The sequence below is a fragment of the Papio anubis genome, chromosome 18 (genome assembly GCF_008728515.1).
Source record: "Papio anubis isolate 15944 chromosome 18, Panubis1.0, whole genome shotgun sequence".
In the NCBI taxonomy this organism is placed as follows: Eukaryota; Metazoa; Chordata; class Mammalia; order Primates; family Cercopithecidae; genus Papio; species Papio anubis.
In genome coordinates, this window is record NC_044993.1 from 55,598,851 (window position 1) to 55,615,514 (window position 16,664).

The following is a 16,664-nucleotide window of genomic DNA, read 5'->3' on the forward strand; positions in this document are numbered from 1 at the left end:
TTAGTAGAGACGGAGTTTCGTCATATTAGTCAGGCTAGTCTCGAACTCCCAACCTCAAGTGATCCACCCACCTCGGCCTCCCAAAGTGCTGGGATTACAGGCATGAGCAACCGCGCCGGCCTAAAGAACCATTTTTGAACCACCTACTCAGAGCCTTATTTCTGATACTTTATCTAATTATTTGATATTAAAGTGTTTACCGAAAGGCCAACTACATGAAGATCGCACTACAAATGAAAAAGCAAACTGAAATAAACATTAGAAACTATAGTCCAAAAGAAAGACATCATAGCAATACAGTGAATTAAAACTGTAAGTGATGTTTCAGGCAGGACTGTTTGGCGCTAGGTGCAGTGGCTCACACCAGCACTTTGGGAGGCTGAGGCAGGTAGATAGCTTGAGGCCAGGAGCTTGAGAGCAGCCTGGCCAACATGGCGAAACCACATCTCTGCTAAAAATATTTATTAGCCAGGCCAGGTGGCATGCACTTGTAATCCCAGCTACTCTGGAGGCTGAGGCACGAAAATCAATTGAACCCAGGAAGCAGAGGTTGCAGTGAGGTGAGAACCCGCCACTGCACTCCAGCCTGGTGACAGAGCAAGACTCTGTCTCAAAAAAAAAAAAAAAAAGAACTGTTTCCTCCAATTATTAATATTCTCAATAATACCAAGTGGACTATGAAAGCTTCATCATTTAAATAAGAAGATCCATCCAGGCATGGTGGCTCACACCTGTAATCCCAGCTACTCAGGAGGCTGAGGCGTGAGAATTGCTTGAATCGGGAGGTGGAGGTAGCAGTTAGCCAAGTTTGTGCCACTGCACTCTAGCCTGGGCAACAGTGCCAGACTGTCTCAAAAAAGAAAACCCTGGGTGGGTGCCGTGGCTCATGTCTGTAATCCCAGAACTTTGGGAGGCTGAGACAGGAGGCTCACTTGAGCTCACGAGTTTGAGATCAGCCTGAGCAACATGCCAGAAACCACATCTCTACAATACAAAAAATACAAAAATTAGCCGGGCATGGTGGCATGAGCCTGTAGTCCCAGCTACTTGGGAGGATGAGGTGGAAGGATGGCTTGAGCCCAGGAGGCGGAGGTTGCAGTGAGCTGAAGTCATGCCACTTCACTCCAAACTGGGGTGATAAAGCCAGACCTTGTCTCAAGAAAATCTTTAAGAAAGCCTATCAAATGGCAATAAACTGCAGCTGACTATAAGCTTTCTAATAAGATAAAATTAAGTGCCTATATGAATAAAGACCATTTTTTTCCCCAAAAATGTCAATTATTAAAATAAAGGTATCATCCGCATAGCAGGTATCAAATGCTTCAAGGATTCCTTACCTTTGGAACTAGTTCCTAATATTTTATTCTTGTTAATGAAGACAGATCCCTTAGGGTATCTTTTTTCTGGCAAATGTTGCCTTTCTTGTTCAGTTATTCCGCTTGTTATGACATAAGGGCAGTTTTCTTTTTGCACACCATCAATATCCAAATCAAGTCTCCGTTTAACTTTCTCAAAACTGTTATCCAAAAATTGTTCATTTCCACAGGACACCATAGGTGTGTCCATCTGCTGTCTCATATTCTGGTTTTGCATCAATAAAGGAGAAGGGTTTTTTACATCATAAGACTTATTCAGTTCCGTTTGCAAACTGCAGTTTTTCTCTAACATATTGGCTGGCTTGAGTCCACTCACAGTTCCAAAGTTTGGACTTGCTATACACTGACTGCTGGCATATGGTTCATGCAGCTTTGGCATCACAGTGCAGGTACTGTTCATTTTGTGTGCACCTCTCTCTTCGGATGTTAACTGACCTTCCACAGTAGCAAGTCCATGAGTAACTTTATTTTCTAAATGATTTCCTGAAGATTGACATACCTGATTTGATTTACCTAAAACCACATCTTCTTTGACTTCAGATGTATTTTTGCCCACATAAACCTTGCTTGAACAAACTCCTGCTAAATCAATTGGTAACTTTGGCAGAATTTCGGGCACATTTGTTTTTTCATCAGTATCTTGAACAATTAAGTCCATTGCCTGTTCTTTTCCTTTAGGGCTTAATTCACAGGCATTTATTGGGTTATTTATAAGTATATGACATGCTGATGATGTCCTGGAACGTCTTCGGTGCATTTTAGGACTCATACTTGGCTCTGGACTAGGTAATTTGGCATATGAACCTGTAAGACTTTTGATAACATTATTTTCAGTAACAAAAGTGGGAATAACTTTAAAATCAGAATTAGACTCTAGAACAGCAGAATGGCCAGTTCGTACAGGTATGTCCACTTTCGAAAAGCTAGCTAAAACTGGCATACTCATGCTGCTTGCTTGAGTGGAAGCACCTTGGAGAAGAACATTTGATTTATTAAGGCTTGGTTTGTCAGGAATAACTGAGACACAGTGTTTGCCTGTCAACTGGGCCTTCTCTTTTACACAGTCAGCCACTTTAACAGCATCATTTTCTTTGTCTAAATGACTCTCATTAACAATTCTCATCATACTACCTTTCAGACTGCGTCTAGATTGTTCTCTTTCTATATATTCCTTTGACTTTTTCATCAGATTCTGAAGACTCATTACATAGGGATCTGGGGTGACTTCTGCCAAAAGTGGTAGATCCTGTTGTTCATTTACTGAGAAGAGACCATCAGAAATAAGAGTTTCTTGTGGAGTTGCTGAAGAGGTCTTTGGAAAAGCTTCATTTTCTACATGACTAATATTGGAACTATCACATTGCTTCGGAGAATTAAATCCTTCTGAATCTCTAGCTAAGTCTGTTCCATTAGTTTTACATTGGTCCTCATTATCCAGTGGCAAAATCCCAGCTATCTTATCAAGCTTTGCTGCAGTAGAGTGTTCGGTATGGCTTGGAAAGCTATTTGGAAATGTAGCAGGAACATTCAAGTTTCTGACTTCTGAATTAGAGTAAACCGTTTCCATCTCCCACTGATCAAAATCACTGGCATTAGGTGCTTTTCTAACCTGAAACAGGAAATTTAAAAATTAATATTTCCTCATTGCACAAAGTCTCTGATTTCACTGTTTTCTAAAATGAAATTGAAGATTCAGAATTCTGACATTTCAAAACATAAAGAAAAACTAAGATGACAGGTTTCTATGGTATCCTGTATCACAGGGGGCTCAAATTATTATTGAAAAAACACCCACTGGTCATCCTGCATAAGTTATTAAAAGACTTATGAAAAGAAACTTATCTAATCTGATACAAATATGAACATATATATGTGTATACACACACAGATATATTCATATATCCATGTGCAATTTAATCTTAGAATAGAAGCACTTTCCTTAAATTTCTTCTATTCATGTTATTAACATTACCAACTGTTCCTCGTAGGATAGGTATCATCCAAGGATAATAATATATGCAATAAACAGCAAGTAATGAAATGTCTTACATAAATGATTCCCTCTCTAACAAAAACTAACTTGTCCAGGACACTGATTAAGCAAAACGGATTCAGTAATAAGACTCCTGCACCCACATGCTTACTCCAAAATTTAACTAAAATCCCTCCATAAAATGAGGGAAATTTGTAGTAAACAATAGCCCAGCCATGAAGCTTAAATTATTTAGAAATAAGAAATACTTGAACTTAAAACTCAATTCATTAAAACAAAATCCAATTTGATTCATTGATGCTTAGTTAAAACAGCAAGTTGTTAATGAATTTCGGAACAGCCAAAATAGGTAAACATTTGGTAGATGATAAAGATAAGAACTACATATATGAGAAAAAGAAACGTAAAATATATGTAAAGCTGGGAGAGGTGGCTCATGCCTGTAATCTCAGCAGTTTGGGAGGCCAAAGCAGGCGAATTGCTTGAGGCTAGGAGTTCGAGACCAGCCTGGCCAACATGGCAAAACTCCATCTCTACAAAAAATACAAAAATTGGCCAGGCATGGTGGCAGGCACTGGTAATCCCAACTACTCAGGAGGCTGAGGCAGGAGAATCACTTGAACCCAGGTGGCGGAGATTGCAGTGAGCTGAGATCACACCACTGCACTCCATCCTGGGTGACAGAGTGAGACTCTGTCTCAATAAATAAATAAATAAATATAAAAATAGATATTTTGTATCTAAATGATCCAACTTTGCAAAAGAATAAAAAGAGAACTACGATGGCTTCTAAAGGTAATTAAACATCCGTATATTAAACTGGCAAAAATCATAGTATTATCATATGAATATAGACATCAAAAGCCTGAATATTGGCCCGGCGCGGTGGCTCACATGTGTAATCCCAGCACTTTGGGAGGCCAAGGCGGGTGGATCATGAAGTCAGGAGATCGAGATCATCCTGGCTAACATGGTGAAACCCCATCTCTACTAAAAATATAAAAAATTAGCTGGGCTTGGTGGTGGGTGCCTGTAGTCCCAGCTACTCGGGAGGCTGAAGCAGGAGAATGGCATGAACCCAGGAAGCGGAGCTTGCAGTGAGCCGAGATCACGTCACTGCACACCAACCTGGGCAACAGAGTGAGACTCCGTCTCAACAACAACAAAAAAAGCCTGAATATTACAATATTTTTTGGTTGTTTTGTATGTGCTTATTTTTTTCTAGACCACATGGCTCTCCTACTTTACCTTACAAATCCCAAGACAGGTAATGGTTTCCAGGTACTATGCAATACACAGTACAACAAGACATACTTAGTCACAACCTCAGGACCAAAATAAAACAAAAAAGATGCAAAAAGGTTTCCAGGTACTATGCAATCAACAGTACAAGACATACTTAGTCACAGCCTCAGGACCAAAATAAAACAAAAAGGATGCATATTTACGAAATCCATGAACATGTTCACAGGTTTAAGTAAAACAGATGATTTCCTTATATAAAATATTTCACATTTGTGATATTCGGAAGCTATGTTGTTTATACGTCACTAAAATGAGCCTTTAGTTAGACAAGCTAAATAACAACAAGAAAAAACTCTATCATAGAATCTTACGTTTTACAGGTGAAGCAGAAATCTAATTGTTTTATATAAAATTTTCCTATCTGAGTAATTAATTCATTACAGTTCAACATTATATATGCTCTTTTAACAATTTTATTAGTAGTATATTTTATCTTCCCTCAATGGACCAAAAATGATACGCCATTTTCGTATCAATCACAGGAAATATCTAGTAAGTAAAAAACCCACATCTTATAGTTAAATTAGCACTACTCAATCCATTTTTTAAACTTAATACGGACAGTAATTATAATCTGCAAAATGAAATCTACTACCCACACACTATATACTACTGTGAAAGGGAAATAAAATCTCAGGACCCCAAACTCAACTATGTCAAATGAGAGTCACTATAACTCTCAGACTGTGTCTAGATTGTTCTCTTTCTATATATTCCTTTGACTTTTTCATCAGATTCTAAAGACTCATTACATAGGGATTTCAAGTAACTGAAATGGAAAATCACATATCAAAGGAAAAAGTAAAGCTTAGGAACTGAGTCACACAAAAACTGCTTTCCTTTTATTCCTAAACAGATAGCTGCAAAATAGAAGGCCACCTATCTACCCAGGTAGCCTCTCTTGCAAATTGCTCACAAGGAAATTCCTTGTAGGCCCCAAAATCTTTACACCAACCCAGAGTTCTGCTGAATCTCACTCTGACAAGATACTGACAAAGACCAAAGATGACTAGAAATCATCCCTTTGGAGACAAATGTATATTTGACTTCTCCTCTACTCTGTTTACTTTATCCTATGTAAAATGCAGATTTATTGAGCTTGAGATGAATGCATAGCTGACTGTTCCTCTACCCCTACCTTTCACATGTGACATGTGGATTCAGTGAGTGCTAATCAAAACCTCACAAAAATGTGACCACTTATCTCACTACCTACCCTACATTTTTTTTCTTTCCTCTTTCCCCTCCTGCTGTTCTTTCCCCTTTAAATACTGAAGTCCTCAAAACCTCTTTTGGAAAAGCACAAGCCACAGATCCTACTGCAACTTTTGTCTCTTTTTCCTTGGCACATCCTCAACCTTGGCAAAACAAACCTCTAAATCGATTGAGACTCGCCTCAGTCATTTTCTTTGGTTTACACTACCAACAGAGAAATGAACCCTTAAGGTTCATTATACATGTGTCATCTAATACGAATTATACAGACAAACCACAAACTCTTAAGATTATGAAAAAACAAAAAGATGTTACACAGCAGAACACTCCTACATGTTGTAGAAATTATTCGTTCGATCTAATTCATTTGTTTTTCTTTTTAGTACAAAATGATCCACATGTCAGAACAAATTGTTTATACAAATCTAAAAATAACTGCACAAGGTGTAGATGTGTTGTTTAAATAGTTTTTAGACAGGATGCATCTAAACAATTCAACGTATCTAAACTGCATTTTGTGTATCTAAGAGCAGAATTTTCACCAAAAAAAAATTGGGGGCAGTTATTTACTTAAGCAAAGAATGAGAATAAGGTAATTTAGTCAATAGTCTAATTAGTTTGGCCAATAATGCCCAATTCTATCATTTTGTCACTGAGAATTCAATGTTTTTAGAGTCACAAAATGCAAACAATAAGCAATTATATTCAGTGTATGGTTCCATTGTGCAAATATCCTCTGATTCAAGTACTGTGCAACACTAACAAGCAAGTGCATTCTCTTTGGAGTAACTGAAATGGAAAATCACAAATTATGAAGCTTCTCAAACGTAACAGTAAAGTACATTAGTAATTAGTTAAGTGCAAATATATTTCAGAAAAATTATCATCAATGCTTATCTTATTATTTCTGTATTATAACTGAAACAGCATAAATCACACACCTGAACATTGTCAAGAATCTCCTGGACACGAGTCAGTAAAGTTTTCTTCCTGTTGACCTGCTTTCTTGCTTCTACATCAAGTGCTTTCTGCTTTTCTTGTTGCATTTCCTTTCTTTTCTCAACGTTAAGCTGCAAAACATCATAAAAATGTAATTATTTCCCACGATAAAAATATCATAAAATTGGGAAGTTCTGAATCAGAAAGATGAAAAACATGTGCAACAGGCAAAACTAATCTACAGTGAAAGAAATCAGAACAGTGGTCTGGGTACTGAGTGGGATGGGGCATTAGAGATCTTTCCATGGTGAAGAAAATATCCTGTGTGGGTGTGAGTTATACATGTGTATGCCATATATCAAAACTCGTGGAACTTTAACACTTCAGATCTGTGTATTTTGCTATGTGTAAATTATTTTCAATTAAAAAGTTAAAAGAAAAAAAGTTTGTTCACTAATCAAATGTTCTAAAATGACAGAAATAAAATTAAAGCCCTTTTGGCCACTGCTGAGTTTTTTATTACTTCACTTGAATACTGACTTGAATATTACTTCACATTCAGTATCCTTTTTTTTTTTTTTTTGAGACTGAGTCTTGCTCTGTCACCCAGGCTGGAGTGTAGTGGTGCGATCTCGGCTCGCTGCAACCTCTGCCTCCTGGGTTCAAGCAATTCTCCTGCCTCAGCCTCCTGAGTAGCTGGGATTACAGGCATGCACCACCACACCCAGCTAATTTTTGTATTTTTAGTAGAGATGGGGTTTCACCATGTTGGTCAGGCTGGTCTCGAACTCCTGACCTTGTGATTCGCCCACCTCGGCCTCCCAAAGTGCTGGGATTACAGGTGTGAGCCACCGCGCCTGGCCCACGTTCAGTATCTTATTTTACTGGGTCAATTGGATTCTACAACTTTTAATTTTCTAACCAGTGCACAATTTAACTCTTTGCTGCCTCAAAAAATGTCCAAAGGTTTAATGATAAAAGAAACAGATAATGTATTATTTGCCTACAAAATCAGAACACGTCTTTTCTTTCACCTCACTCTACCTTCCGATAAAAATATAATGTACCTAAAAAATGGAAGGCTTCTAAGCATTGTATCTCTTTATAATGGATTTCAATCTTAATTATTAAGTCCTAGGAAATTAAGTCACTGTTAACAGTCAAGACTTACCGTAGACTTACACAAATAGAAAATATATCATTAAAAAATTATTTCAAAAGTTGCAATATTGACCTATCAAATACAACATAAAAATGTGGATTAGGTCCATAAACATCAGATTTTGCTTACAAATAACTAACAGATGGAGTCATAGACCCCATACACAAGCCTCAGACATTTTGGTCCACATTAAATCAAGCAATATGTTATCAAATAGCTGGCAAATATGTTGTTTTAAAACTTTTTCCTAATGCATGGTACCAAAGAATCATTATACAATTTACTTGCTAATGGCCGGGCGCGGTGGCTCAAGCCTGTAATCCCAGCACTTTGGGAGGCCGAGACGGGTGGATCACGAGGTCAGGAGATCGAGACCATCCTGGCTAACACGGTGAAACCCCGTCTCTACTAAAAAATACAAAAAAACTAGCCGGGCGAGGTGGCGGGCGCCTGTAGTCCCAGCTACTCAGGAGGCTGAGGCAGGAGAATGGCGTGAACCTGGGAGGCAGAGCTTGCAGTGAGCTGAGATCCGGCCACTACACTCCAGCCTGGGCGACAGAGCGAGACTCCGTCTCAAAAAAAAAAAAACAACAATTTACTTGCTAATCAAGAGGAGAAAATGCATACTTTAAAGAGCCATCTGGCAGTCACTACTGTAAGCAAGTGTTCAAACTAAACATCACTAATAGAGGGCAACTAAACATTATGTAACTTCTGATTTAATTTAGTATGAAGTATAGGGCATCATCTCCAAAGAATTCCTTATTATTTATTTTTTTGTTTTTGAGATGGAGTCTCAGGTTAGAGTACAGTGGTGCAATCCTGATCCCTCCTGGGTTCAAGCAATTCTCCTGCCTCAGCCTTCCGCACAGCTGGGATTACAGGCAACCGCCGTCATGCCCAGCTAATTTTTATATTTTTAGTAGACAAGGGGTTTCGCCATGTTGGTCAGGCTGGTCTCAGCCTCCCAATGTGCTGGGATTACACTCATGAGCCACCCCGTCCAGCCCCATCTTCAAAGAATTCCAAAAATCTTTTAACCTGTTTATCAAACTTCACTTCCAGTTCATAGGAACTAAGGGACTAGAGAAACAAGTTAAATATCACTATTAGGAAATGATGAGACAAATCCAAGATCTAAGGAATTCTACAAGACAATAGCTCTGGTCTCTTTAAAAATTCAGTATCACAGTTTCGGTTTTTTTAAAAGATAGTATCTCACTCTGTCACCCAGGTTGCAGTGCAGTGGCATGATCAGGGCTCACTGCAGCCTCAGTCTCCTGGGCTCAAGTGGTCCTCCCACCTCAGCCTCTAGAGCAGCTGAGACTACTGGTGCACGCCACTACACCTGGCTGATTTTTGTATTTTGTGTAGGTATGAGATTTCACCATGTTGCCCTGGCTGGTCTCAAACTCTGGGGATTAAGCAATGCAATACACCCACCTCAGCTTCCCAAAGTGCTGAGATTACAGGCGTGAGGTACCATGCCCAACCAATAAAAAAAATTGTTTTTAAGACGTAGAGGAACTGTTCTAGATTAAAATAAAGAAACATAACAAGCAAATACTAATTATGAACTTTGGATCCAGATTGGGGGAATAAAGTTATAAAAGGCATTTTGAGCACAAATGGAAAAATTTTAATATGAACAGAATTATTAGACATTATTAAAAATTATTAATTTTCTTAAGATGTGATAATGGTATTGGGGCTTTATATATGAGAATGTCCTTATTTTTAAGAGAAGTATACCAAAATATTTAGGGAAGCAGTGTTAGGTCTTTGTGGTTTTCAAATAGCTAGGCAATTTTTTAAAATGTATGTATGTACACACACACATACATGTATATAAAAATCACAAACACAATAAAGCAAAGATGACAAAAATGTTAAATATTGTTTAATCTAATGGCAAATCTACGGTGGGTCACTGCACTATCCTTTCAATTTTGCTGTATATTTGAAAGTTTCATTACAAAAAGTCGGCAGTTAGCTCTGGTGTCTTTAAAAATTCAATTAAATTAATTAAAATTAATCTCTTAACTCCTGTTATACCAAAACATAAATTTAAAGCTCACTTTTTTCTAATATTAGTTTGTGATTTAAAATAAAGTCATATACATTTTAAAATATCCAATTAGTATCAAACGGTATATGATGAAGTGTCTTCTCTATTATCCTATATTCTCTCACCACTCCCCAGAAAAGGAATAGCCATCCTTTAAAAAACCCAAATGGTTAACTTATATTGGGTACCTCTTATGATCCAGGTGGTATTCTAACCATTTTATAAGTACGCATTCATTTAATCTTCAAAATAGCCTTATGAGATAGGCACTATTTTATCCCCATTTAACAAATAAGAAAATGGGCCACAAGTTTACACAGCAAGTAAGTAGCAAAGCAATGATTTGGACCAGGCCAGAAGGCTCCAGAGCCTAGGCTTTTGTTTTTCTTTTTTTCCTTCTTTTGGGACAGGGTCTTGCTCTGTAGCCCAGGCTGGAGATTTTTTCCTTCTCTTGGGACAGGGTCTTGCTCTGTAGCCCAGGCAACAATGCAATCCTGGCTCCCTGTAGCCTGGAACTCCTAGGTTCAAGGAATCCTTCCACCTTAGCCTTCGAGTAGCTGGGACTACAGGCACATGTCACCGCGCCTGCCTAATTTTTTAAAATGTTTTTGTAGAGATGAGGTTTCACTATGTTAACCAGGCTAGTCTTGAATTCCTGGTCACAAGCAATCCTTTCCCTTCCAGCCTCTCAAATAACTGGGACTATAGATGTGAGCCACCGTGCCTGGTCCACAGCCTGGACCTCTAAATCATGACTCTATACTGCCCCTGACAGCATGCTGCACACAGTGTTTTACACTAGATCATCAAGATCCTTCCATGCCTCAACATTTACATCTGCCTTACTGTAATGGTAAGTAAGAGATTTTATAAAATGGACCACAGTTAAACTACTCCACTACTGATGGACATTTAGGTTGTTCGTCAACCTTTGCTATTTTAAACAAGGCTAATGTAACTCTGTACTTACTTCTTGGGCTCACGTATGAGTATAATTGTAGGATACACCCAAAAATGGAACTGCTGACTCAAAGGCTATGTATGCTTTTAAATTCTACCAAACTCTCATCTAGAAATAAAATAAACTGATTCTCTTAGCAAAAGTGCATTAAAAGTGCATTTTCTCCACAGTCTAAGGAACACAAGGTTCTATTAGCTCTTTGTCAATCTATAATAGTAAGTAAAAAATGCTAATTCATTTGCATTTCTCTAATTCTAAATAAGGGCATCTCTTCGAATGTTTATAAGCCTTTCTTTTGTTTTTCCATGAACTGTTTTAGTTGTTCACTACAGAAAAAAACTATTTAAAAACAAAGCAAGTTTACCAGTGGAGAAAGGATAGCCACTCCATGAAAGCGAATAAGTGAGATACTTTCAGACTGAGCAGGGAGAAAGCTCTCTGTGGATAGTGATGCTTCTTGTATTCTGGCAAGACTTTTTTCACAGAACTTCTCATACTCCTCCATCTTCCCACAGTCACACTACAAGAGAGAAAAATGTTATTTTTAATGTACTGGGAAAAACAGATCTTATTTGGCAGATTTTGCAGAGCATGAGAGAGTCCCTATAATTCACAATTCCTGTAACTGGTCCTCCCAGAATTGTCTTACTAATCAGGAGCTAATTCTTGGGTATGGTAATTCACCTCAAGAACCTGTCCAATTAAGATGTCCTTGATATATTAAATATTTCTGAATATTATTGCATGTAAATCAATCTTTAAATGGGATTAATTTAGCTAAGAATTCATAACCTTCTTAAAGAAAACTAAGTTCTGTACACCTTTACTAACTTCAGATTGTAAAATAGGATATTATATTTTCTTTAACAGGACTTATCTACACAAGAAAAACTATATCATACAAAGGTAGAAACACTGTAGTAAAAAAGCCTACTTAAATCAAAGAATATTTACTTTTAAAAATTTTCTATTTTGAAGTTCAAAGGTTACTTTTTTTTTTTTTTTTAAAGAGATAGGGTCTCACAATGTTGCCCAAATTGGATTCCAGTGACTATTCACAGGTTCGATCACAGTGCACTATAGTCTCAAACTCCCAGACTCAAGCAATCCTCCTGCCTCAATTTGCCTATCTTAACACTATACTTGGACTCCATGGGCACCAGTCAACTCAGTCAGAGGTAAAAAACAGAAAATTGATTGGCTCTGATATTAATTATATTTTATTGTTGAAAATTGGAACCATCACCAAACTACTTAAAACAATCCCAGTAATTTCATAGTTTCTGGGAAATTGTGATTATGAAAATACAAGGTAACCAGCAGGGATTAGGCATCATATTCATTCATTTAGCAAACATTAAATATTGATTGCTTATTTGCACAGCATTATGTGTGGCACTGTTTCCTTTAAATAAATAAGGGAAAATAAAAAGACATTATCAGAATCATAACCAGCAAGGGTATGAATAATACAATAATGTTCCTTTATGTCTTCATTTTAAAAGAATTGGTTTCTTAACAAAAAAAAGAGAGGGCAGGGAAATTCAATTAATGATGTGGGATATGCAAAGATGAAATAGGATATGTCCTTGGTAGGCCTCAAAGTACTTAAAAATTCAGTACACCAAAGTATCAGGGACAAATTACAGTGCAATGAGAAATGGGAAAAAAAATAGTCAAAATTACAATCAGGTTATTTAAAAATAAGATATAATGCTATTTTTGACTAAATAGTTTAATCATAGTTTAAGAACAAAATTTCTTCCTACTATTCAGTTGTAATTATTTGTGTTCAATCTATGCAAAGTAGGAATCTAATGACGAACAAATGGTTCTCTACAGTGTGAGTGAGACTATTTTACAAGCTTTTATTTATTTTAAAAAAGCAAAAGTTAAAACAATACAACGCCTTAAGGCATAGCCTTTTTTTAGTCTAGGTTTCAACTCACATTATTTCTTAACAACCCCATTTCTGCTCAAATATTTTATTTTTTTAATACATGCCATGCATTCAGCAATACACAGAATGTAAATAGATTATACAAATAAAGTAATATATCTTCTATGGATACTCAAGCAAAGCATTAAATTCAAATTTAGAAGTGAGGGAAAGTATTAAGGAAATCTAATACTTTTATGGTCATAGTTTTATTTTTCTTTCAACATCATAGAGATATGCCTCATTGTTTCAGAAAGTTAATCACATCCCTTAAATAGTACATGTATGTCCTACATCTTGCAGATGTATATAGTACTATATTAGTATTACAGCACAACACAGCATATGACAATGCATTACTCATTCAAATACGGTGCTAATATGGAGATTATACAAATTACTAGATGATCCTTAGAGCATGACTGGATCCTTCCTATCCTTTAGTCTCAGCTTGGATATCCCCTCCTCAGAGAAGGCGTCCCTGATGACCCCATCTAAATTAACTCTGCCTTGATCACACTATCACATTACCCTGCTGTTTCCCAATTTTCATAGCACTTACCACTATCTGAAATTATCGTGTTTATTTCCTTGATTTTTGTCTGTCTTCCTCCACCAAAATGTAAGCGCCATAAGTACAGGTACCTTTTCAGTCTTGTTCACTGAATCCCCATTATACAGAACAGTATCAGCACACAGCAGGCACTTGATAAAAGTATTGAATAAATGAGTAAGAATAATAATAAGCTCAAACAATAATGTAAACCAGAAGAAAAAAAGAAGGCAGACTATACACCAAAGCTAGCAGGAAAGAATGGAATTTAGAGAATGGAAATTTCACCATGGCTCTATTCCCAGAGAAACTCGTACCTCTTAAATTGCAAAGGCAACCATTTAAGAAGTGAGCAGTCCATATCCCATGATTAAGCAAGAGGACACTATGCCTTTCACACTACAATTACCACTGTCAGCAAGGTTTTATTTTAAGGGAGCCTTGACTACGAGGCTACCCCAACCACAAATCTATTACCCTATACCTTGCCATCAGGCATCACTGGTCCACTTCCAGTAATAATTTGTCAGCTACAGCAGGTTCAGACACGCCCTGTCTTCTCCATTTATACCATAGAGAACCACTGACCCTTGTCCAAATGAGCCTCTTTGCAAACCCCATAGACTCATGGTCCTATCTGCTCCTTACCCGTGCTCTGCCAGACATGTCACTGAAAGGAGTGGTAAAAGTAACACAGAACAGATCCTGTTTTTTTTTTTTTTGCAGAACCTAGCGTTTGTTTGCCCATCAGTTCCCCCAAAGACGCAAACTTCTTTGCGTAGAAGCGGTAAAGGGGAAGATTTCTTATTCAGATGCATACTAGCTGCAAGTTCTTGGCAAGCCAGTTACCATCTCCACACCTGTTTCCTCCTCTGTAAAAGAGGGATGATCACGGTATCCGTCTCAAAGGAATCTTGTAAGAATTCAATGAGCTAATGCATGTAGGGCAATTAGCATAGTGCAGAACACGCAGAAAGCGACAAATAATGGGGACTGCTTTTCTTATTAAGAGGATAATGATGATGACGATTTTTAGCAGTAGAGTATGAATTCCTGGAGGGCAGCGACAGTGCTTGGTTCCCCGTAGGATTCAAATGAAATTGAAAAATATAGAAAAGGGGACAACGGCTTCCTCATTTCCCTGTCTCTAGACCTCTCCCCGTCAAATCAATCTCGAGATGGCTGCCATTTGCCTAAACTGGGGGTAGGGAGCTTGGCTCGTAACCAGAATAGAATCAAAGGGTGGGAATCATCTAGCAGCTCTAGGGGCAATCAGTTACTTTATTATCCTCAAGCTTATGCCCAGAGTGGCAAAGGCGAAGTAAGCAGCGTTCCTAGGGCCTTGGCTGTGGTAACCGGGGCTCATAAACGACCAATGCACACCCCGGGGAAGCCTCTCTCTCCAGCACCGTGGGAGGGAGAAGAAAAACGGCCCCCAAAATTTGATCACCACGATGGTGTTCTCCGGCTCTGGCCCTAGTTTTATTTACCAGGAAAAAGCCCCTGCCCTCTCCCCAGCGCCCCATGCCCACCTCCTCCAGTTCCTCCGATTTAAGGCTCCAAACCGAAGGCCCTCCAGGCGGGGCCGGCATCGGAGCATCACCTCAGCGCCCGGTGCTGGCTGCCCCCGGGGTCCCGCCTCCCTACAGCCGGCGCCTTTCCAGGCGGGGCTCGAGGCCCGGGAGCCCAACAGAGCCCGCCCTCAACTCCTCAGGGCGCCAATTTCGCCTCGCCAGACCACTTCTCAGCCCGGACCCGCCGAGGCTCGAGCCCCCTCCTCATGCACACACCTGATCCCCCACGGCCTCTTCAGGTCCTCTCCCCTCGCCACGGGCCTTGTCAGGAAGCGAATGGCTCAAATGGTACTGACAGAGCGCAGCTCGGTCCGCCGCCGCCTTCTCCTCCTCCTCCCCGCCATATTACAGATCTCAAGCGGCAACGCGGGCTCCTGGCAACCGCCGCCGCGGCCACCCCGACTCCACCTCTCAGGGCCGGCACTTCCGGTGGTTGCTTCCCGGGCTGTTAAAACCGTTGGGCCACCAGAACACTACAATCCCCGAGGTGCATTGCGCGCCCGCGATGGAGGACGTAATGCTTACGGACAGCACGCTGCACGCCGGGAAACGTAGTCTTCAATGCAAGCTACAGACTAGACTGTATTAATAAATGTACTTATTTAGTATAATAGGACCACCCCTCAGGGTCTGAAGCCCCCTGAAGTGTTCCTTGAGGTTGCCATTTTTTTCTTATGTGTATAAAGATAACCCCTTTCTATGTAGCCGTTATAAAACATGTAACATTCACCAAAATATTTTCTTGTAGATAAAAAACGCTGAACCCACCGGGGGTGATGGCTTACGCCTATAATTCCAACATTTTGGAAGCCGAGGCGGGAGGATCGCTTGAGCCCAGGAGTTCGAGATCAGCCTGGGCAACAAAGGGAGACGGCGGCATCTCTACAAAAATTTTAAAAATTAGCCGGGTGGGGTGGCGCTAGCCTGTGGTCCCAGCTACTTGGGAGGCTGAGGTCGGAAGATGGCTTGAGCCCAGGAGGTCGAAGCTTCAGTGAGCCGGGATTGTACCACTGCATTCCAACCTGGGCGATAGAGTGAGACTGTCTGGAAAAATAAAAAATAAAAAAGGCTGAATCCTAGTTGCCAACTGGAAGGCTTAAGACATTTATCCCCTTTTGCAAATCAGTGGGAAAATGCACTAAAGGAAAAAAGGTAACGGAAAAATCCCTGAATCTTTTTGGAAAGTTCTCTACATAAAAATGTTACCAGCCTTCCAAAATATGTCCAGGGGTCCCTTTTCATTGCCTAACTCGGCTTTACAGTCTATCTCTCTTACCCTCCTTCCAGCGCCTGTTTTTGCATATGTTAAATGGTGGTTTAAAAGTGCCTATCACAAGGGTAGTTGTGAGGCACAGTTGAGGTAACTCTTGCACAGCGCCTGGTACAAAATCCCTTAGCAGAAGTAAGATTAGGGGGAGGAGGAGTGAAAATGTCACAAGTCACTAGGGAGGCCTTTATGTCAGTCCCCATCCTGCCATTAACTGCTTAATTCACCTATCCTCAGTTTCCTCATCTATGAAATAAGGGAATCCTTAAAACCCCTTCCAGTTTTATAATCCGATTGTGCCTTCTTTGCTAG

The 16,664-nt window shown here is 39.3% G+C and overlaps 1 protein-coding gene across 6 annotated transcripts in view; it reads right to left on the reverse strand.

Annotated features, from left to right (window-relative positions):
• Positions 1-15,574, reverse strand: part of CCP110 (centriolar coiled-coil protein 110) — a 30,027-nt gene extending 14,453 nt beyond the window's left edge. For 3 of the 6 annotated variants that reach the window (XM_017953227.3, XM_017953225.3, XM_017953230.3), the window contains exons 1-5: positions 15,302-15,574; positions 13,521-13,663; positions 11,384-11,539; positions 6,831-6,959; positions 1,338-2,985 (exon numbers count right to left, since the gene is read on the reverse strand). In XM_017953227.3, the coding sequence (XP_017808716.2) occupies positions 1,338-2,985; positions 6,831-6,959; positions 11,384-11,524 (1,918 nt within the window). In that variant the 5' untranslated portion in view covers positions 11,525-11,539; positions 13,521-13,663; positions 15,302-15,574. The remainder of the gene's footprint in view (positions 1-1,337; positions 2,986-6,830; positions 6,960-11,383; positions 11,540-13,520; positions 13,664-15,301) is intronic. The other 3 variants (XM_003916612.5, XM_017953231.3, XM_017953228.3) reach the window with 1 other exon arrangement.
• Between the last annotated feature and the right edge of the window lie 1,090 nt (positions 15,575-16,664).